The 23,275-nt window shown below is 42.1% G+C and overlaps 2 protein-coding genes across 5 annotated transcripts in view; one reads left to right on the forward strand and one right to left on the reverse strand.

The window, feature by feature from the left end:
• NAA20 (N-alpha-acetyltransferase 20, NatB catalytic subunit) overlaps positions 1-8,202 on the forward strand; it is a 17,041-nt gene extending 8,839 nt beyond the window's left edge. The window contains exons 3-6 of the mRNA XM_004014298.5: positions 3,006-3,096; positions 3,727-3,862; positions 7,059-7,204; positions 7,681-8,202. Of these exons, the coding sequence (XP_004014347.1) occupies positions 3,006-3,096; positions 3,727-3,862; positions 7,059-7,204; positions 7,681-7,766 (459 nt within the window). The 3' untranslated portion in view covers positions 7,767-8,202. The remainder of the gene's footprint in view (positions 1-3,005; positions 3,097-3,726; positions 3,863-7,058; positions 7,205-7,680) is intronic.
• CRNKL1 (crooked neck pre-mRNA splicing factor 1) overlaps positions 3,520-23,275 on the reverse strand; it is a 27,220-nt gene continuing 7,464 nt past the window's right edge. The window contains exons 6-15 of one of the 4 annotated variants that reach the window (XR_001044485.5): positions 18,887-19,065; positions 17,605-17,775; positions 15,796-15,987; positions 15,077-15,136; positions 14,315-14,395; positions 13,326-13,565; positions 12,184-12,285; positions 11,520-11,768; positions 10,154-10,626; positions 3,520-9,045 (exon numbers count right to left, since the gene is read on the reverse strand). Coding sequence is in view for 2 of the 4 variants with exons in the window: in XM_060397506.1 (XP_060253489.1) it covers positions 11,301-11,768; positions 12,184-12,285; positions 13,326-13,565; positions 14,315-14,395; positions 15,077-15,136; positions 15,796-15,987; positions 17,605-17,775; positions 18,887-19,065 (1,493 nt within the window). In the remaining 2 variants the exon portion in view is untranslated. Of the gene's footprint in view, positions 11,769-12,183; positions 12,286-13,325; positions 13,566-14,314; positions 14,396-15,076; positions 15,137-15,795; positions 15,988-17,604; positions 17,776-18,886; positions 19,066-23,275 lie in introns of all 4 variants that reach the window. The other 3 variants (XR_009596058.1, XM_004014300.6, XM_060397506.1) reach the window with 3 other exon arrangements.

Raw genomic sequence — 23,275 nt, forward strand, 5'->3', positions numbered from 1 at the left:
GCTTTGTAGTATAGTCTGAAGTCAGGGGGCCTGATTCCTCCAGGTCTGTTTGTTGTTCTTAGGATTGCTTTGGGTCTTTGAGGTCTTTTGTGTTTACATACAGATTAAAAATATTCTGTGAAAACTGCCATTGCTAATTTGATAGGGGTTGCAATTGAACCTGATTGCCTTGGGTAGTATAGTCACTTTGACAATATTGATTCTTCCAATCCAAGAGCTTGGTGTATCTTTCCATCTGTCTGTCATTGATTTCTTTCATCAGCATCTTACAGTTTTCAGAGTCCAGGTCTTTTGTCCCCTATGTAGGCTTATACCCAGGTAATTTTTTTTTTTCTTTTTGATGTAAATGGTAAATGGTATTGTTTCCTGAATTTCTCTTTGTGATCTTTCATCATTAGTGTATGGAATGTAAGAGATTTCTGTGTATTTTGTATCCTGCAGTTTGAACCCGAATCACTGACAGTCTCTAGTAGTTTTCTGGTAGCATCTTGAGGATTTTCTGTGTGTCGTATCTTGTCAACTGTAGTAACAGTTTTACTTGTTTTTCAGTTTGGATTCCTTTTCTTTCTTTTTCTTCTCTGCTGTGGCTAGGACTTCCAAAACTATGTCAAATAAAAGTGGTGATAGTGGACATTCTTGCCTTGTTCCTGATCTCAGAGGGAATGCTTTTGGCTTTTCACCATTGAGAATATTAGCTGTCGGTTTATCCTATATGGCCTTTATTAGGTTTAGGTTAAGTTCCCTCTATGCCAACGTTCAGGACAGTTTTTATCATAAATTGTTGTCAGATTTCGTAAAAAGCTTTTTCTGCTTCTATTGAGATATGCTGTGGTTTTTCTTCAGTTTGTTAATGTGCTGTATCACATTGATTAATTTGAAGCTGTTGAAGAATCTTTGCATCCCTGGGATAAATCCACTTGATCATGGTGTATGATCCTTTTAATGTATTGTTGGGTTTGGTTTACTTGTATTTTGTTGAGGATTTTTGTATCTGTGTTCATCAGTGATGTTGGCCTGTAATTATTTTTTTGTCGTATCTTTGATTTTGATATCGGGGTGATAGTGATCTCATAGAGTAAGTTTGGAAGTGTTCCTTTTTCTGCAATTTTTGTGAAAGTTTCAGATGGATAGGTGTCAACTCTTCTTTAGATGTTTGTTAGAAGTCACCTGTGAAGCATTTGGTCCTGGATTTTTGTTTGTTGGATGTTTTTAAATCACTGTTTCAATTTAAGTACTTGTGATTGGTTTGTTCATATTTTCAATTTCTTCAATCTTGGAAGACCATATCTAAGAATCTGTCCATTTTATTAGCATACAGTTGTTTTGTAGTTTTTATGATCCTTTGTATTTCTGTGGTGTCAGTTGTAACTTCTTTTTCATTTCTAATTTATTTGAGCTTTCTTTTTTCTTGATGAGTTTGGGCTAAAGGTTTATCTGTTTTATTATTTCAAATAATTAGCTTTTAGTTTCATTGATCTTTTCATTTATTTCTTCTCTGATCTTTATGATTTCTTTCCTTCTACTAATTTTGAGGTTTTGTTTTTCCATCTGGTGTAATGTGTCATTTCAGGCCTGTGTTTCCTCATTGGTTTTGTCTCTGTCCATTGATGAAAGTGGCTTGTTAAAGTCACCCACAATCACTGTGTTGTTGATTTCTCTTTCTCTGTTATCATTTGCGGGATATAGTGAGGTGCTCCTGTGTTGGGTGCATGTATACGTCTTTTTGGATTGATCCCTTGATCATTACGTCTCTTGTAACAGTCTTTAAAGTCCATTTTATCTGATATGAGTATTGCTACTCTAGCTTTCTTTTGATTTTTTATTTGCATGTAATACCTTTTTCTGTCCCTTCACTTTTAGTCTGTGTGTGTCCCTAGATTGCAAGTGGGTCTCTTGGAGACAGCATATATATGGGTCTTGTTTTATATCCATTCAGCAAGTCTGTGTCTTTTGAGCATTTAATCCATTTACATTTAAGGTAATTATTGACACATTCTTTCTGCCATTTTCTTGTTTTGGGTTTGTTTTTGTAGGTATTTTCTTACCTTCCTTTTTTATTCTCTTGTGGTTTGATGTCTGAAGCTAAGTCGCTTCAGTCGTGTCCGACTGTGTGACCCCACAGACAGCAGCTCCCCCGTCCCTGGGATTCTCCAGGCAAGAACACTGGAGTGGGTCGCCATTTCCTTCTCTAATGCATGAAAGTGAAAAGGGAAAGTGAAATCGCTCAGTCGTGTCCAACTCTTCACGACCCCATGGACTGTAGCCCACCAGACTCCTCCGTCCATGGGATTTTCCAGGCAAGAGTACTGAAGTGGGGTGCCATTGCCTTCTCCTAAGTTAATACTGAGAAGTATAGAAATGAGTACAACTCAGCAAGACAGCAGAGCTGAAGAGCTAAGTAATGAGCAAAGTACTCAGGCATTCATTTTAACATCAGGTTTTTATTTTGGGCATTACTAGAAATGCAGAATTTGAATCAGTGGACTGGACAAACTGAGTTTGTTACGTAGCCTTTGGAAGTAAACTACAGTTATTTTCACTGTCCCGTGCCTGAAGCTCCTGAAGGCACTCGTCACCCTTTCTAGTGCAGAAAGGGAGAAATAAACATACTGAGGTTGCACTGTGTCTCCAGCACCAGGGGGAGAGGGCAGGTGACACTCTCACTGTAAGGGGACAGGAGACAGGAATGCCAGGTGATGGGGAAGTGCTGTGCAGGGAGGGGGATCTAGACATAGTGTGAGCAGCGGGGAGACAGGCTGTAGAACTTGGGGGTCCTGGTTCTCCACTCTTGGATGGTATGTCTCCATTCACATCTGAGGTTACATATTCAGGCAGTTTTCTTAAAACTTAGTGCTAACCTAAACATTTCATGTAATGAATTGATTGCAGAAATCATACATAAGGCTAGGGATAAAGGAACAATATGCTTTTTAAAGGAAACTTCAAAACGTTTTGTGAAGAACTCTGACTGCCCTTACTTTGCATCCTCCTTAACGAGTCTCTAGTATGGGATTCCTTTTTACCTACAGTACCTTGCCCACTGGCCAGAATACTTCATCGTCGCAGAGGCCCCTGGAGGCGAGTTAATGGGTTATAGTAAGTATAACACTACTAGTACTTTTCTGGGTTAGCAGTTAAGATAAAATTAGTTTTTAACTCTTAGACTTATCACAGAACTGGAAATCATGATGCCTGTAATTTTCTTTTCAACTCTTTGACAGTTTACTGATATCTCTGTCTTAGGTACTGTGCTAGGCTCAGGGGATAGAGCAGTGGCCCAAACAGAAGTGGTCATGTTACTGGCTCAAGTTTGAGCTGTGGATTGTCTATTGTGTATACATACATAGATACCCACACAAAATGTAGGTTGTTTAAATACATATCAAGTAAGAGCACTAATAATAATTAGCTAGATGGCTTTAAGCAGCCGTCCCCAAACTTTTTGGCATCAGGGACCGGTTGCATGGAAGATCAATTTTCTGGTGGGGGTGACGACGGTTTTTGGACAATTCAGGCACATTACATTTATTGTGCACTTTATTTCTATTATTATTACATCAGCTTCACCTCAGATCATCAGGTCCCCAGAGGGTGGGGACCTCGGCTTTAAGTGTTACTTAAAAATCAGAGCTTGGTCATTTCCTTTATGATAAAAGTGCACCACACAGTATTTCTCTGTGTGTGAGTTGCCATGTTTAGTTACTGGATGCGGTCTTTCATTGGCAGTCATGGGCAAAGCAGAAGGCTCAGTGGCGAGGGAAGAATGGCACGGGCATGTCACAGCTCTGTCTGTTGCCCCGGAGTTTCGGCGCCTTGGTTTGGCTGCTAAACTTATGGAGTTATTAGAGGAAATTTCAGAAAGGTAGGAGCCTGTTTTTCAAATAATTCTTGAACTCTAACCATTTGGTTTTTCTCTTGGTGAATGTTTATCAGTTGTTTCCTTCAGGTTGAATGTGTCATGATGCAGTTTCATAGGAGTTTCATGTTCAGCCTCTAAAAGTCGTTACAACAGTCCTGTCACATATTCATAGTGGTGGTATTGTCCCTGTTTTGCCACTGAAGAAAATTAAAGCAGAGTGAATAACGTTCTGTAGACTCTTGAGCTGGGTAATTGGTAGAATCAGAATCCAGCCCTCAAGGTCTCTGTTACTGTTTTTGCCACTGGCAGACATTCCCCAATTCTTTGTTAACATTGCCCTTTGCATCTCAGTGATATTTTTCATAGTGTCCTAGGCTAAAGAAAAGTTTAGAGTTTTAAGCAGTGAAACTGAAAGAAATATTTTCATTTCATTGTTAGTCACTGTGGTTATCTCCTAATGAGATGGCGCCTGCTGGGCATCACATGGCTTCTCAAACCTTGGAATCTGATTCTGGAGAACCACCTGCACTCTTGTTTCACATTGATTTTCATGTGGTCCTGGGGCTTTATAATGACCGGAATTGCTAAAACCCTGGCTTCATAAAGACATTGTGTCACCAAGAGAAATATAATGTGATGTGTATTTGTGAACTATACAAAGCCAGTAGTTTGCCTGTGTTTTCCCAAAATGTTTGAAATATTCTACAGCACGTCCATGAGTTTGGACCACCTGGGAGCACAGTTTGAACAGCCAACATTGTGGCTTTTTTTAAAAGACCTGTTTCATATATCAGACATTTGTTATGTGTTACTTTTATTAAATCCACCAAAGTGGAGTGTTTTACAGAAGTAACCATGGCCTCAAAAGTCGACTTGAGGCAAGTCGAGGGCAAGAGGGAACATGAGCTCATTCTTGTTTAAGCTGTAAAAGAAGTCTAGTCCTTAAGAATTTTAAAATTCCTGTCATTATAAAGCCCCAGGACCACATGAAAATCAATATAAAACAAGAATGCAGGTGGTTCTGCAGAATCAGGTTTTCCTAGACTGAACAGGGACGAGAAGAAGATTGTAGTTTACACACAAGAATTAATGGCATGGACATCTTGTTGAAAAAGTTACGACATTACTATTATAGTGGACAGGGAGTTTGGACATGTGTTCTAATAGCCATGACCTTACACATAAAGTTTATTGGACAGACTCTTTTAGAGTAGAAAACTACTACTCTCCTTCCCCTTCCAGTTCCTAAACCTTCATTACAGTAGTCACTAAGATTTAAGTGGCTTGTATTTGTACAGGAGTGTGTGTGTACCTATTTATGTATACACATACATATATACATGTATATATTAATGTACACTAAAAATACAAACTATATTTCCAAAGGAAAAATGTGATTAATAAAAATCAAAAGAAAAACAAAAGTGGCAAAACAAAAAGCATGAAATGAGCTGGTAGTCATGAATCCCAAAATAATTATGTAAGTATAACAGTGAATGTTAAGGAGCTAATAACTCCAGTTTAAAGACAAAGATATTATACCAAGTGAAATAGGCCAGTCCCAGAAAGACAAATACTACATGATAGCACTCAGAGACCTAAGGTAGTTAGATTCATAATGAGTGAGATGGTGGTAGAGGGGTGGGGGGAGGGGGAATGGGAATTTATTACATTTACAATTTACCAGTAGGGCGAACCTCATGTTTAGTGTTCTTAGTACAGTAAGATTAAAAAAATGATACTGTCAGAGCTGTACTCTTTACAGGAAATACATGTAAAGATACAGAGAGACTAAAAGAAATTTTCTAAATTGAGCTTCCCTGGTGGCTCAGCTGGTAAAGAATCTGCCTGCAATGCGGGAGACCTGGGTTCAATCCCTGGGTTGGATAGATCACCTGGAGAATTCCATGGACTGTATAGTCCATGGGCTTGCCAAAGAGTTGGACACAACTGAGTGACTTATGCTCATTTCACTTTTTAAATTTCGCAAATTCTAAAGCAAATAAAAACTGAAAAGCAATTAAGGGTGTAATTAAGTCATTATAGTTATTACTAGAATAAAAAACGGTCACTACCCAGTGACAAACTTAAAAATGCAACAACTGACTAAACTATAGGAAGAAATAGATCATCATAATCAGAGGTATGAACAGGCCTATTCCTAATTAGAACAATCAGAAATTGATTTAATTGTATAAAACAGGGGTCAACGAACTTATTCTGGGCCACCAGAAAGGGTTCACAAGGTGACCTGAGGTCTCTGTTGCACATTATAATTGATGTATTATGTAATGGTCATCCTTTTAAAATATAGTTTAGTGGGTTTCATGTTTTCATTGTATAAATGTCACCATACTCCATAAACTTCTTGAAGACAACATAGGCAAAACATTAAAACATATTTCTAAATATTTAAGGGTTGTCCCTTCAAAATGGTAGAAAAAAAAAAAAAAAGAAAAGATTCTAAGTTCAATCTTACACACAAAAAGAGAACTTATTTTTTAAGGCTAAGATAATCTTAACCTGACAAGCAATATGAGAAAGAACATCTCATTACAGATGCAGAAGTCCTAGAAAAACTTAGCAAACGGACCTAAGAATGTATTCTAGCAATTAATAGACTGAAGAACATTTTTTTATCTCAGTAAATGTAGAAAATGCTTTGATAAAATACAGTATTCACTCTTGATTAAGCAATCTAGCCTACAGAAAGGGAAAACTTTAACCTGCAAAAAGTATTTACTGAAAACCTTTAGAGGTGATGCATGGAATGCTTTCCGGGACAGGATGCCTAAAGCCAGCTTCTCTTAGTAATTACCGGAAATCCTTGATTGTACAGTGAAGCAATTTTAAAAAAGGTATGGGGACTGAGAGGAAACATTACTGTTATTTGGGCAGATAAGAGTGTACACATAAAAAACTGGTAAGAATCTAGTTTGTTGGATATAAAGTGAGTCTAAATTCAGCTGCGTTTCTAAACAAACGGTAACATTTAGAAGCGGATGAGATCTGCATTGGCATCAGCTCACTAAGCCTTTAGGAAAAAATCTAACAAAAGCTGTGCAAGACCTCTCTGAAGTTTGTACAGCTTTATCCCGAGACAGTAAAGATGACCTATGTAAATGAAGAGAGGAACTACTCAAGCCAGTATTGTCTTCTAAGACTTCTCCCATTCTGATTTTTTTTTTTTTAATTACAGAAAGGGTGGATTTTTTGTTGATCTCTTTGTAAGAGTGTCTAACCAAGTTGCTGTCAACATGTACAAGCAGCTGGGCTACAGCGTGTACAGGACAGTCATAGAGTACTATTCGGCGAGCAATGGGGAGCCCGACGAGGACGCTTACGGTGAGTCCTCGCTGGGGCAGCATCCTGGAGGAAGGGATGTTTACATGCTTCCTATAGACCAAAATACTCGGCTCTTTCAATACACTTAAAAAATCATATTTAAATTTGAGCTATAGTATTTAAATCTCCTGGAAGCTACCTTCATGAACCTACCACTAACTAACTTATATTAACTAACCAATGGTTAATTACCATCAGTTGTTGTTTTGCTGTTAGAGACATGTTACTAAGATTTTGTCAAAGAACATTTGTAGGAAGAGCTGAATCCCAGCTAGGGTTCGGTTAGTGTTTTGTGTACTCCTGCTTGGGAGTCTCACTTATAAATACATTTCTCTTAGAATCTGGTAAAAGTGGGAGAGTAGGGGACAAAACCGCTTATGGTTTTAGTGTTTTTTAAAACACTTGTACACTTTAAATCTGATATAAAATCATACTCTGACATTTGTGTACTTACATTAAACTTTGCTTCTTAACAGATATGAGGAAAGCTCTATCCAGGGACACTGAGAAGAAGTCCATCATACCATTACCTCATCCTGTAAGGCCAGAAGACATTGAATAACCATGAGCAGTGGTTCTTAGGCTGATGATGCTCCAAATAGAATTATGGACAATATTATTTTCATTAGGTGACCTTGGAGATCTATTAGGAGAAAAGGGGATCATTTAGCTCTTAAAGACTTCAAGAAAATATAGGTTATCAAATTTTAAGCCTTCATGTATCCTATTAGCAATATCATACCTTCTAAAGCTATTCACTGTAATAAAATCCAACCAAAAAAGGCAGCTAGGCGAGAAGGAAACATTCCACTGTCGTGGCGCATAACACACTATTCACAGTGTGCTAGGGAAAATGATTGCTCCAGTCTCCCCCTAAATTCTGTGCCTGAGAACCACTGCTGCACATACAGTTTTTATTTTGTATTGAACTTAAGCTTTAAAAGCATATATGAAATGTATAAATCTCAGATGTATAATAAAATGCACTGTTGACTCTATGAATGTTTTCTGGAAGTTTGATGGTCGTTTGTAAACCCAAAGTTAGCAGGATTGAGAAAGGTCGTCGCTTAGGGTTTGTTTGTCACATTTTTCATTTACATACAAAGCACTGTTTAAAAGCTTACGGGAACAGCCCCTGCCCAGCACACTTAAGCTCCCTGCTTACTGCAGACTAAGTTCTTCCCAGATACTTGCTTCCTCACTGCTGGTCTCAGGTCTTTCCTCGGTCTAGTTTCACAATACTGTATTCCTGCCTTTCAGAATACAAAAAGATATGATAAAAGGAGAACAGAACCAAATTTCTTTATAAAAAAAAGAAAAAAGGCCAAACGATTAGATCACAGGCTAACCACTTATTTTCATGTGTAGTTCACTTGTAATACCAGCGAATAAAAGTAGCTAAAGAAAATGAATCACAAACGATTGTTAAAACCCTTTACTTTTGAAAGGAATTATTTTGGTTGAGGTGAGAGAGAAGTGATACTCTCCCAAGAGAGTAACTTTTTCTTTCATGCATTTTACACAGGCACGGTATGTGCCTGCAAACAGCATTATGAGTTTACACAAGAACTTGGCTGGTTTTTTTCCTTTCACACATGTGCAACACAAACATGATTATGATTCATCACTTACAGTAGCATCTGGGCCGTTTTCATCTCACCCATGGCCCTGTGCAACTTAGCCAGTTCAGAACATGGCGCTCCTCTGAAGCCCCTGCTCAGACCTCAGGACTCAGAGCCTGTGACTCCAGCAGCCAATGCCAGTCTGGTGACCGAAGCAGTGAAGTGGAGAACAGGTTGCTTTTATCTGCTGGTCCTATTTCTTTCTGCATTCAAACGCTCCTATTTTCAAGATAGAATTTAACACCGTAACAACTAGCTTTTACTCCCTTGGGTGATCAACATACTTGAAAATGTAATAATACATTTGCCCAAGTAAATCTGCTAATTTTCCTTACAGGTGAAGAAACACACAGATATGCTTCCAGTCAAATAACCTTGGCAGTGAACAACAAAAAAACAGGCTTGAGAACACGGGCTAGATTAAAGGAAACAATTTCTCAAGACTGGTTAACTAAGGCAAATGCTTTTCTGCTTGAGAATATAAGCAGTGCGTCAGCCAGCAAATCACCATCATCTTGCGTGGCTTTGTGCCATGTAAGTTACTGCAGATGTTTTTCACGTTCTAAATCGAGGCCAGGTTGAATGCGTCAAGTTTACGGGTACACAGTCTCTGCTGCAGTATGCTGGGCAGTGTTTATTGGTGCTCTTGGTAAAAATGGTTTCCTTGTTCACTGTATTTTGGGAAACACAGCCAGGCCATGCTGCTGAGGATTCATAACATACAGGAATGTGTCAAGAGCCCTGAGAAGCCTAAGTATAAAGAGACTTGTCAGCAAGGCTTAACCTAGGTTTCCCACACTCACTGGAGCATGAGACATTGTTCTTCACAGCTCCTGAATTACTGTTCTTTAAACAAGCCCCTGCAGAACTCAGCTAGTTTGGGCAACTGATGATGATATATAACAAATTTTATTAAAATGTTCTTGGTTTTTTTAAAAAAACACCTTGTGCAGAAGTGTAGCAACTGTAAATTATTTTCCAACTGGCGTTTTCATAAACATTTAGTATAAACGGTCATTAAGAAGGTACAGTTGTTTATGTTAAAATTAATCCAAGCACACCCAATTCCACAAGGCATGAACATCTGACTGAGCACTCCCTCTGTGCCAGGTATACTCCTTTTCTAACTTAATCTTCAAAATGACCCAGCAAAAGTCTGTAAACTGAAAGGTTAGGTATCACTAAGTGACAGAGCTGGGGACGGAACTCAAGTCAGTGACTCGAGATGTGAGTAAGTTACAAGTTTCAGAGGAATGCATAAAATATCTTTTTGAAGACAACCATGAGAAAACTTAAAAGTTATTATGGAATGTAATTGAGAACTTACATAAGATTTTCAAAATTCTGCAGTTCCATCTAAAATAGATGAATTAGATTTCCTAATGAATGATGGAGAGACAAAATGTTTTAGACTCAGATAAGAAAACCCAGCAGCTACAGAAAAATTCCTTTACTTACAAATCCCACCCTCAACTAACCCAAGAGCATTTTAAAAATAATTCAAAAGTAGTTGTCAAAAGATCCCCATCAATTCATCACTGGTGGAATACCCAAAAACTTACAGGAGTCACAAGAATTCCGAACTATACATTTATAAAAATAATATAACATCTGTCAATACGAACAGGAGGGCCCAGCTTCTCGCTCGGCAGCGTCTCCGTCTGGGTCCTGCTCTCCAGCCTCCTTCTCCTGCTGCTGCTTCTTCCACAGTTTGGCCATGGCCAGGAGCTTGAGATTGGGTTGGTTGGCTGCATCTTCCGGAAAGATGTAATCATAGTATTCTTCCCAGCCTGCATCCGACTACAGGGACAAAGAAAAACAAGATAAGCTAACCTGTGGCTGAAATGCATTTTTCAGTTACAGCAGAGAATTTGTCACTGTGGAGCCCAGGGTTTGTATTCAACTTACAGTTATTGTGCAAAACAACATCAAGGCCTACTCTGAAAGTCCTACTTTCAAGGGCAGGCCCGGGAGACTGGGAGTGAGTATTGCTGGATGGGTGTTGTTGCAGCTGCTACTCACTGAAAGCAACTGCATGGTGGGAAAAGTGCTCCACAGTCAACTAGAAGATAGGCGGTGTCCTCCACCCCACTTTGCAGTCCTGTGTGTGAGACTTTGAACTTCTAAAGATTTACTTTCACCTCGCGGTAAAGCCACAGACCTGGGACTCCTGGCTCCCTGCCTGTCCCTCCCACGTCCAGCTGGCCACTGGCTGCACTCCCCACGGTTGCGCTGTCCCAGATGCCAGCAATGCCTCTCTGATACAACAGCCTCCCGGGAGACCCTCTCCAACCAAGCCCCCGCAATCCGCCCACAGGAGACACCAACTGCATCAGAGTTCTGGGGGGTTTCCTACAGCCCACAGAGCCTCCCCTGCATTAGTTCCCACCTAGAGGCGGGGCCACAGTGCCCTCCACCTCCTGTCTAATGCTCCAGAAACAACACACTTCAGACAGTTCCCAGAACCAGCAGTGTCAGGAAGCCCCTCTGCCAGCCCTCCTTGGGGCTCCACCCTGGGTGGACCGCACACTCTGTCGTGTTCCTACAGCAGCCAGACTGTGACCGGCTCCTTCCCCAGCTGCTGCCCCCTTCCTCAGGCTGTACACGTGCCACACATTGCACACACACTTCAAAGCCTGGGGCGCTTCTGCTCGGCTGGCATGGAGGACCAGCACCAGGGGCTCAGTCCTTACCCCGTCGTCAGCCTGGACCTTTCTCCTCTTCTTGACCTTCTCGGGCATGAGCTTGTCCACTCTCTCCTTATCCGACGCTGTTCCAAATTCATCTTCAAAGCTTCGCCACGACTCCAGCAGCATGAGCCTCTCTTCCTTTTCCTCACAGTTTCGCATGGTTTTGTTAGCCTCTTCATAAATTTGTCTGCACTTGGCCAAACTTCCTTCTTTCCCTGAAGACAACTCAAACTGTGCAAAACTGATCCATACCTTAGAAAGAAATCATTACCAAACCAAATTAACCATGTCACCCAGGAAACAATACTGTAATAATAAAGCTAATTTCTTGTTGACAACATCTGAACATACCTACTATAATTCTAAAGAATATAACCTATTGACTAGCTGCTTCTATATAGTAATGGTGAAGAAGTCTGCTTTTATATCCAATTAGGTGTCTGAAATAATCTTAATATCCTGAAAAAAGTTCTAATTTTTATTCAACCTACAATATCCAAGTTACTCTCATGCAATATAAATACTGGCCTGGTACAAGCTTAACATTCCAAAGTCTTGAGACTCACAAGCTCTTTGTAAAAGGAAGCCACTTAAAATATATTTAAAATATCTCTTCCAGACTGCCGATTCGAGCAAAATCAAAGGTAGCCCACAAATCACAGAATACCTTGACGTGCTGTGTCCGCTGAAGCAATCTTCGGTAAAGATTGCGTGTTCTTTCAGTTTCTTCCTGCTCAATTTCAAAATCAATATATGATTTCCAAAGCACCTGAGAAAGACAAATTCATAGGTCAGTCTTGACATTTAAAAAGCAACATGCTCTTGTTTGAAGCACAGCCTAACTAGCATCTCAACCTAGAACATCCAGGAACCTAGAACTTTCTAAGGAACACACAGTATGTGGATACAACAACTAATGCTAGTATTTACGAGCTGGCCAAGATTTGGCTAACAGTCTACATTATGAGAAAAAAGACCTTGGATTTACTTCCAGATTCTCTTGAAATTTCCCAAATGCTGGACTTAACAAGAAGAGCAGAGAAACTTAACAAACCACCCAGCACTATCATAAGCCTGCCACATACAAGGAACTTGTGTGAAGAAAATGGGCCTCGGTCACTCAGCATACACTGTTTTTGCCATCACTATAAGTTCCCTGATGCATCTGAATTCAACTCAACAAGCATCCAGGGACCAGCTGCCCACTCGCTCAGTACAGCCTGTCAGGGTACAAGGGCAAGAAAGATGTAGCCTGGACACCTGAGGCCACAGTCTGTTGAGTAGCTGAGGCCAACTCATGGGACCAGTAACCCAGAAAGCCCTGCCCAGTGCAATCAGTGGGGCCTGGTAAACCACTGAGTGCAGTCACCCCAGAGCAAGATTCACAGAACACCTGAGCGAGCCTAGAGGTTCCTGAGAGAGAGGTTCACGTTGTCCAGGCTGCAGTTTGGCGCCACCTGGAGGCTCGAGCTTACCCGCAGCTGGCCAGGCCAGGGCACTGGTGCCTCCAGGAACATCCTGATTTGGTGAGGGCCTAATCCAGGCAAATCTGTGACAGAAGAACCCTTCCCCTGTACTTCACGTGGCCTTGACTGCACTGCCCTGGCCACCCCGCTTTAGCCTTCTGTTACAGAAAGGCAGGAAGAGCCCACCTATAAAATTCCAGTTCATCCTGGTGTCACTGGGGCAGGGCTGAGCTACCCGCTAGAGAAGGCCTCTTCCCCCCTCCTTTCTGTCTCTTAAATGGTTATCTAAGGTAATGCTGGGCAAGTGTCAGAAATAAAGCCACCATCAATGCAAGCGCCTCACCTCTGGCATGTCCAAGCGTGGCTGACTAATGGCTAACTCGTAGATCGCCCGGGCTCGCTCAATATCGCCAAGGATTGTCTCTAATTCTGCAAATTTAATCCAAGAGGTACAGTTTTCTGGCCCAAATTCCAGGAACTTTTCATAAAGCTTCCGGCATCTGTCAAATTCTCGAAGCTGCAGCTCCAGTTCTATGTAACCTTTAAATAATTTGTTCTTTGGACATTTGCCTATGGACGTTCCCTGGAAAAGAAGACACCGAGGTGATGCCTGAGCAGGTCTGGTCTGACTTGTGCAGACATCCTTGACCTGGCCAAGAAGCCGTTACTCCACTGAGCAAGGGCCCTGGGGCATCGATCCGGTGAACCACCCACTCCCTCTGCAGTACCGGCACTGGTCTACTGGCTCCTGACAGAGGCCCAAAGAAACCTTCCAGCTCACTCAGCCGTCACCTGGGCCTGTTCAGTAAGAGGCGGGGTTCCTGAAGTGTTTGGACAACTATTTTGAGTCTCACCTAGATTCTCAGGCTCTCTTATGGAATCCGGATGTCAGAGGAGAACACTTCCCATGATAAAGGGGTTATTAATGAACGAACCCTGCTGCCCACAGCCAGGGTCTTATCAGAAGGACAGCTGCATCTAATCCTATTGAGAAACTTTAGAATACTTGTCAAGACGGAGGTACATTTAATACACCAAAAATCTTGCAGAGGATCAGACTACTAACAATTTAAGATCAAATCTCTCTAGCCGCAGGAAAGATCTGGTTAACAGGTAGCTGTAACTGTCCATTGTTGACAATAGAATAATTTAAGCATTATCGCCCAATCTTTCCTCTAAGTAAGGCCCAGCTTTCAAAAACATGTCTCAGGTTATAAAGGCACAGTATTTCTCCTGCATTCTTAGTTGGGGACTGGACAACCTATAAACACTAAGATGTAAATTTCCTTCTCAAAGAACTTCATGATGTATCATGAGCCTTTATTTACTCACCAAAGCTCTTCTGGCAAATGGTAAATTTTTCTGTCTTATTTCAAACTGTGCATATAGTAACCACATTTTGGCAAATGTGAACTAGAAAACAAAAGCACAAAAAAATCACTTAAATTTAAATTAACACAAGGCCACAAGTGAATTCCCCTAAAGCTTCACAGCTAGGACAGACATATTTTCTCGTTTATAAGCTAAGCTAACAATATCTGACAGAAATCACCAAGAGTAATCTGGACACTTCACTGTGATGCAGGGCTCTCTGGCCCCCACTAAGGGGCAGCTTTGTGGGTATGTGTGAGTAGGGAGAACACGCCCCTCTGTTCCAGAAAGTAATTTGGTCAACATTGCTCGCTATCTCTGGTGTCAGGAAATAAAGCCTACTGCCCACAGTGGGAAGAGACCACGTGTCAACTGCTCCCAGAACACCCGTGTCCCTGTGCCTATGGACATCCACGCAGGTGCCAGCAGCCTGCTGGCTGTCCCTGTGCAAGCTGAGTGCACTCTGCTCAGTCTGTTCCCATTACGATCCTCTCGGAATTTCTCCATTCTCTCCATCAGTCACTGGTCACTTAAAGACTGTCCATTCAACCAGACTGGAAGCTGTTTTCAGAGGCAAAGAGTATACCTTGTTCTTAATGTTTTCCTAGGGTGCCTAGCACAGGGCAAGAGCTCATCAACAAATACGATTCCATGGGATTATTTCACAAGTAACAGACACAGGATTTTCATGTGTTTAGAACAGAATGCTCATAGCAAACATACCTTTTTATGAGGAATGAGTTCCAAAGAGGCTTGGTAAACTTGTCTTGTCCTCTCGGGATCCTACATTAGAATAATGAATTTGCACAAAATATTCATGTCCAATATTAACACTAATTTTACCATTAGTAACAAAAATGTACACCCCTAACACTGAATATGTTTCCACAAGCTGTTATTTCCATTTATGATCAAAAGTGAACTAACTTTGGGCATCAAGCTTTGGTCAAAGACCTACCCACAGCACTGAGCCACCAAGTAAGAGCTTCTCAGTGGAGAGGCTTTCTTGTGTGACAGCAGAAACAAAGATGTTCTGCAGTCTTCGACCAACAGGATTCGTCTTTTCCTATTAACTTACAACCAATTACTGAAACTTCTACTTGATTTAAGAGCAAGAATGTGCAATCCAGCTGTGACCCCTAGTTATGAGAAAAACCCTGGCAACTATAAATAATGAAACTAAGGGCTGGTTAATTGTTCCCTTTGAAGTACCTCAAAGTGTAAAAAAAAAAAACACACATCAAAACTAAAAACCACCTTGCCTGTGTCCACAACAAGTATAGAGTTTAAAACGTGGCAGAAAGAATGCAAATGGCTGCAAGAAGGCCTGTAAGAATGTACAGCGGAATTCCTGTGCGGTCAAGGCTCCGTGGTACCAGTTCCCACCCGTGCCAGCCGGCTGCCCGGGGAGCAGCTCCCCGCAGCCAGGACCCACTCTGCACCTTGGCCTCTAGCTCCTCATAGAGGGCGTAGTTGATCCACAAGTAGATGTAGCGCTTCCAGTGCCTCTTCTCCTGCACGGGTGGCACGTTGGCGATGGCGCGCTCGTACACTTCCCGCACCGTCTCGGCCTCCGCGTCGCTCTCCACCAAGCGCAGGTAATCAAACCACGCGTCGTAGTTGTGCGGGTTAGCCTGGAAACACCAGGCTGGATTAAACAGAAACCAAACCCAGAGCTGCACCTGCTGGACTAGGCAAGCTAACGGAAGGCACCAGACTGACTTTCTATACTCCAGCAGCTTTTTTCCTAGACTTTACACTATTTCATTGAAAAATACCATTGTTGAGATTTTATAAATAGAAAGGGAAAAGGAGAGAGAAGACTGTTACCTAGGGGTTCCCCAGCAAAGCTCCTTTCACCTACAACAGCCTTTTTTTGGGGGGGAGCATCCCAGTTTTTAAGTTGGATTTCCAAGGTGGCACTAATGGTAAAGAACCTCCCTGCCAATGCACGACATGAAGTGGTAAAGAACCTCCCTGCCAATTCGGGACATGGGTTCAAACCCTGGGTTGGGAAGATCCCCTGGAGGAGGGCATGGAAATCCACTCCAGTACTCTTGCCTGGAGAATCACATGGACAGAGAAGCCTGGCAGGCTATAGTCCATAGGGTCACAGAGTTGGACACAACTGAAGTGAATTAACACACAATTTTTAAGTTTTTTGAAAGAAGGTAATGGAAAAATGACTTAGAGGCAAATGCATAAAAATTAATTAACAATTGGTTTTCTGTTTTCGTTTTAAATGAAGCAGCAATTGGTAATTTGTCAAATTACACACAGCTCTGTGCTGGGCGATGCCCTGTACACCTCTCCTCCACAGAAGTGAAGGGAGCTGGGGCCCCACCTTCCCGGCCCCTGGAAGCCACTGCACTTGGCAACGTAAGGACCCCTGTCCGAGAGTCTGGCTCACGTGGGTGGGTGACACACAGATGAAGGACAGCAGGAACTGGCTTGTGGAAGTGCTTTCCATTGGTGGGTTGATCATTCCCAGCCGGGCTGAAATGTGACTGTCCCATCTTCTTCTTCAGGACTCTCTGCAACTGGCCTGATTCCTGCCCACTTTCCAAGCCACCTCCTCCAGCTTCCTACTGATTCTGCAAAGCTCCCAGTATCTACAGCCATGAAAACAAACGTCTGTTCTCCTAAGTATCTGTTTCTGTATGTGACTCTGTCTATGTCTGGATTTAAAATTATAATGGGATTGTATCACTCTCACAACTGCAGAACCTGCCTTCTCATTTAATAATAATATATCTTGAACATATTTCGCTGACCTCATCTATCACCACCTGGTCCTCTGTTTGGAGGTATCTTAATTAATCTGACCAGGCAGAAATATTTTAAAATACATAGAGCAATAAAGGCAAACACTACTACCTTTGAATTCAAATCAAAACAGTATGTTACAGAGAGAGATGAGGATGGAACTGTAACTACAATAGTCTTGCTCAGGCAGTTAAACTAAAGGGTAATGTATACAAATGGTTCTTTTAGGTCAATCTTCCATCTTCTTTAAACAATGAGCTCAAACGGGTTCCAAATTTCCTTTGCTCAAGTTCTCTGTGTCCAGTTAGCAGCCAACACTGTGACTTCTGACACTCGCGTGGCAGAGCAAGTCCAAGCGCTGTCTGCTTGCCTTTTCACCCGCCCCGTTTGCCTCCCCCTTCTGGGGTGACTGCCGGTTTACTGCAGACACAGGGTGGGGAGAGGCCTGGCTGGCAGGCCTGTCAGTGCCGCCCTGCGACACTCACCTTCACCTCCTCCTCGTACTGGAATCTCCGTTTGCTCACGATGATGTCTTCGATGCCCCGCCTGTCGCCAAACTTCTTCTCAAAGATGGTATAATTTTTAAAGAGTTCCTGGGCCTCCTGTTTCGAAATTCTATCCAGGGCATACTTGTAGATCACTCGTACCCTCTCAAACTGAAAGCAGACAGGATGGTTACTCTTTCAGAACACAGCCCTCTCGTTCTAGCCACAACACATAAAACATGACCTATAAGTTAGACTGTGAGGCCTGAGAGTGTCCAAAGTACGGTTTTCCCTCTCCCTTTTGTTGAGGAACTTTTGTCAGGATGGACAGACACTCTGAGCCCCACATTTAAGTCTACCTAACCTGCCAGCTGGACATCGTCCTTGCATCTTGGACTCACCTGAGTCCCGCCCAGCTGGGTCGTTGTCAGACTCCTCATTCCAGTCTTGATCACGCACCTGCTCAGCCAGGGCCCTCCCCCCACCCCAATTCCTCTCTCCCCTGGACTCCCACAATCCCTGCTTCCACAGCCCGCCTCTTCTACCTCCTCAACTCGGCCCTCCACTTCTCCCCAGGTCCCTGCCGACCCACTTCCATCTCTCTGTGGACCATGTGAAAAGCCCCCATCCCACTTCTGCCGCCCTCCCCTCATACACTGCCCTTGAAGCAGCCACAGGCCCACCACATGGCACACAGACAACATCTGACCACTTCCTGCTTAAGACCCTCCACATCTCCCACCAGCCTGAGGACAGAACCTGTACTCACCCCTGGGACCTGTGCAAGACCCCACACTCAGACCCCAGCACATGGCCCTCCCCATACCAGATTATCTGAACTACGTGAAGGGATTATTTTCCACATATACTAAGGGAGAACACAACTGACTTATTTGTGGGGCCATCATTGGTTTTCATCTCAAATTCTGTTCTCAGTACTGAAGGCTCTAGGCCTTTTGTTTCCCAGGCTCATTACTTGTAAAGCCCTTTAATCAGAGTATCAAATGACTCTTAAGTTTGTAGATAATATTCTCATTCTAGATTTAAAGATCTGTTTCCAAGTAGAGCACACAAAATTAAGACCATTGCAATACAATCTATAATCACTCCCAACCTGCAGGTGAGTGACGTGCACTGTTTTCCTTGAGAAATCATGTTTTCGTATTTTGAAATTATTTTCTCCAAGGATAAGTAAGAAACTGTAAATGAACTCAACGTGCACAAAAAGTCATCCTTTCTAAGCTCTTTTGCAACATAATCGAGTCCCTTTAAGGTTACCTACTTCTTTCTGATTTTCCTCAAATTTGGCAAAGGCAACATAAAGGTGTTCGTCCATGTGTTCGTCCCCGAAGAACTCGACAGCCCTCTCATACACTTTCCGTGCGTGGGCAAAGTAACCATGCTTTTCTTCAAAGCGGGCATACTTGATCCAGTTTTTCACATCAGGGTGCACGAGAACAAGTGAGCGGAATGAAGGAAAAACCAGGCAGCACAATGTGGCTTAGAGAACAAAAACCCAAGCCCAAACCCAGAGCCTCAACAACACCCACTATGGCTATGCGGGTGACTCCCTGGGGAGCAGGGTCTTGTTTCTCGGGCCTCCTCCAGTGCTTCTTCATGTTTCAGGAGTAGTACAAAGAGGAAAGCTGAACCCCGTGACTAGCCATGTGATCTGGGCAAGTTCTTACCTTATCTAAGCCTCAGTTTATCGTCTTTAAATGATAAGAAAATAGTAACAACCAACCTCATTTAATGATTGTCAACTATAAATTAGAAAAAATGTGTAGAAAACTCTGCAATTTCAGGCCAAAAGAATGTGCTCAACAAATGGCACCTGTTGTGCTATTTGCTTAGGAACAATATCTGAATTACTGATTAAGGAAAAAAATTCCTGAGAGGACTCTGGATGGCAGAGGAGGACGTGACGCTCACCTCTCCCCCCAAGTACACCAAGAGTACAGCTACACAAGGAACAGTTCTCACGGAGCACCTGCTGAACACCAGCAGAGGACCTCAGACACCTGAGAGAACAAGAAGATGCCCACGTATCCAGGCGGGATGAAAGAAAGAAAAACAATAGACAACAGTAAGCGGGATAGGACCTGCACCCCTGGGGACTGAAGGACAGGAGAGAGTCCCGCACTTGGGGAAGCCCCCTTATAGCTGGAGAGATCAGCTGATTAACAAAATCAAAGATGACATAAACAGATGGAAACACATACCATGTTCGTCAGCTAGAGGAATCAATAGTGTCAAAAATTACAATACTGCCCAAGGCAACCTACAGATTTAATGCAATCCCTATCAATGGCATTTCGCACAGAACTGAAAAGCAAAAAATTTTTAATCTGTATGGAAACACAGAAGACCCCAAGTAGCCAGGGCAATCTTGAGAGTCAAAAACAGAGCTGGAGGAATTAGGCTCCCTGACTTGAGACTATACTACAAAGCTACCATCATCAAAACAGTATGGTACTGGCACAAAAACAGAAATATAGATCAATGGAACAGGACAGAAAGCCCAGGTATAAACCCACACACTGACCTATGAAAACGGAAGCAAGAATATGCAATGGAGAAGACAGTCTCTTCAACAAGTGGTGCTGGGAAAACTGGACAGCTGCATGTAAAAGAATGAAATTAGAATACTACCTAACACCATACACAAAAATAAACTTGAAGTAGATTATTAAAGACCGAAATGTAAGGCCAGATACTCTTAGAAGAAAACAGAACACTCTCTGACATAAATCACAGCAGTATTTTTCTGAATCCCCCTCCTAGAGTAACAAAAATAAAAACAAAAAACAAACAGGACTTAATTAAACATAACAGCTTTTGCACATCAAAGGAAACCATTAAGAAAATGCAAAGACAACCCACAGAATGGGAGAAAATATCTGCAAATAAAGCAACCAACAGAGGATTTATTTCCAAAATACACCAACAGTTCATGTAGCTCTATACAAAAAAAAAAAAACAATAAAAAAATGGACAGAAGATCTAAATAGACATTTCTCCAACACACAGACAGATGGGGAAAAATCACAGGAGAAGATGCTCAGCCTAACTAATTATTAGAGAAATGCACATCAAAACTATAAATACCACCTTACACTGGCCAGAATGGCCATCATCTAAAAACCTGTGAATAATAAATGTTGGAGGAGACACGGAGCAAAGAGAACCCTCCTACCCTGTTGATGAGAATATAATTTGGTACAATCATTATGGAGAACAGTATGGAAGTTCTTAAAAAAACTAGAAACAGAATTACCATACGATCCAGCAATCCAACTCCTAGGCATACATCTGTAGAAAACCCTAATTCAAAAGACATATGTACCCCAATGTTCACTATTTTAATTTGAAGCACTATTTACAATAGCCAAGACATGGAAGCAACCTAAATGTCCATCAACAGAAGAATGGATAAAGATGATGTGGTGCATACATACAACGGAATATTACTCAGCCATAAGAAGGAATGAAATAACATCATTTGCATCAACATGAATAAACCTAGAGTATCAAAAAAACAAACAACCCAACCAAAAAATGGACAAAAGATCTAAGTAGACTTTTCTCCAAAGAAGAGATGTAGTCATACTAATTGAAGTAAGTCAGAGAAAGACAAATACCGTTTATCACTTATTGGTGAAATTTAACAACACAAAATGACACAAATGAACGGTTTGGCAGAGAGAAACAGACTCACAGATCCCAAAATCAAATTTACGGTTGTGGAAGGGGAAACGTGGGGGGAAGTGATGGACTGGGAAACTGGAATTAACATATATACACTACTGGGCTTCTCTGGTGGCCCAAGCGGTAAAGCAGCCACCTGCATTGCAGGGCACCTGGGTCTGATCCCTGGATCAGGAAGATCCCCTGGAGGAGGGAATGGCAATCCACTCCAGTGTTCTTGCCTGGAGAATTTCATGGACAGAGGAGCATGGTGGATTACAGTACATGGGCCGCAAAGAGTCGGCACGCACGCACACACACACACACACACACACACTACTGTATATAAGATAGATAACAGGGACCTACTGTATAGCACAGAAAACACTTCTGTGGTAAATTATATTGGAAAAGATTCTAAAAAGAATGGATATATGTATATACATACATATATATATAAAAAACTGACTTAGTTTGCTGTATAACATAACATTGTAAATCAACTGTACTCCAATAAAGATTTAAGGGAAAAAAAGAGGAAGCTGCTGGTGGTCCAGTGGTTAGGACTCAGTGCTTTCACTACCATGGCCCAGATTCAATCCCTGGTTGGGAGAACAAATATCCTACAAGGTGTGTGGCAAGGCCAGAAAATCAAAAAAAAAAAAAAAAAAAAAAAAAAGAAGAAAGAAAGAAAAAACACGTCACGAAAAGAAAACTACTAATCAGAGCCAACAGAGACATTTTTTATTACAATTTTACTTCTTCATAGGATGTATTTTTCATCTACTTTCCTTGAAGAAATCATTAAATTTCAAAGTAGTAACACATTCCAATAGGGCAATGATTAAAGAGTACGCAGCCCATGGGGTCGCAAAGAGTCGGACACGACTGGCGACTGAACTGAACATGTTCCAGTTGGGCAATGATTAAAGAGCACCGGCTCTGAAGGTGACTGGCTCAAATCCCAGCCTCACCAGCACCTGAAAGGTGCTATCCTGCCTCAGATTCCCCATCTGCAGAAGGAAGCAGCTTCTGAATTGAGGGCTGTCACAGGGATTAAACAACAGTATCTGTAAAGTGCTTATCATAACGCATGGCACAGAGCAGGTGCCATACATGCTTTTGTTAAACTAGTGATATCAAAATGAGTAGTCACAGCTAAGATGCTAAAATTACATAATAAAGTTGAGTCTCGTTATCTCACGGTACCTACACTCTATGAAGTCACTCTGCCTGGAGAACACCAAATCGCTGCTCCCAGAGGAAATATGTATGCATGATATACACCCACATATATACTATATCTATACATACGAATACACACACATCTCACATAGACTGTGATTTTCAATCCTAAAAATAACTATCATTGGCAAATTCTTTTATTTTAGAAAAGAGAAAACAAGTCTCAAGTGTTAAGTGACATGCCTAAAGCTGCCCACTAACCGGTGCCAGAGAAGGAATTCTGTCCTGCTCAGCTGGCCCAGAGCTGGGGCGTCTCCCTCCCCTGCACTGCCCCTCCCGCTCCCTGCCCCGGTCAGCCCTGCAGGAGAGCAGAGACAGGAAGGCAGATGGTTGTCTTGTTTGTCCTTCACTGGGACCAAGTGCCTTGGGGGATGCAAATTTTTTATCACTCTGGGCATGTCTGCAAATGACTGCCAAAGTGCCACCAATACTGATTGTGGATCTATGAATAAACGCTATCAAATAGGAGATAAACCAGCACAACAACAGTGAAACAAGAATCAAGCACTGCTGAGGGTGCTTTCCCATCACCATCTCCTTCCTCCTCACAATCAGCCCACAACAGGGACTTTTACCTCCCTTCTAAAGATGAGGGAGCTTCCCCGGTGGCTCAGTGCTAAGGAATCTGCCTGCCAATGCAGCAGACACCGGTTCGATCCCTGGTCCAGGAAGATCCCACACGCCATGGAGCAACTAAGGCAACGTGCCATGACTACCGAGCCTGTGCTCCGGAGCGTGG

This window comes from Ovis aries, chromosome 13, assembly GCF_016772045.2.
Source record: "Ovis aries strain OAR_USU_Benz2616 breed Rambouillet chromosome 13, ARS-UI_Ramb_v3.0, whole genome shotgun sequence".
Classification (NCBI taxonomy): domain Eukaryota; kingdom Metazoa; phylum Chordata; class Mammalia; order Artiodactyla; family Bovidae; genus Ovis; species Ovis aries.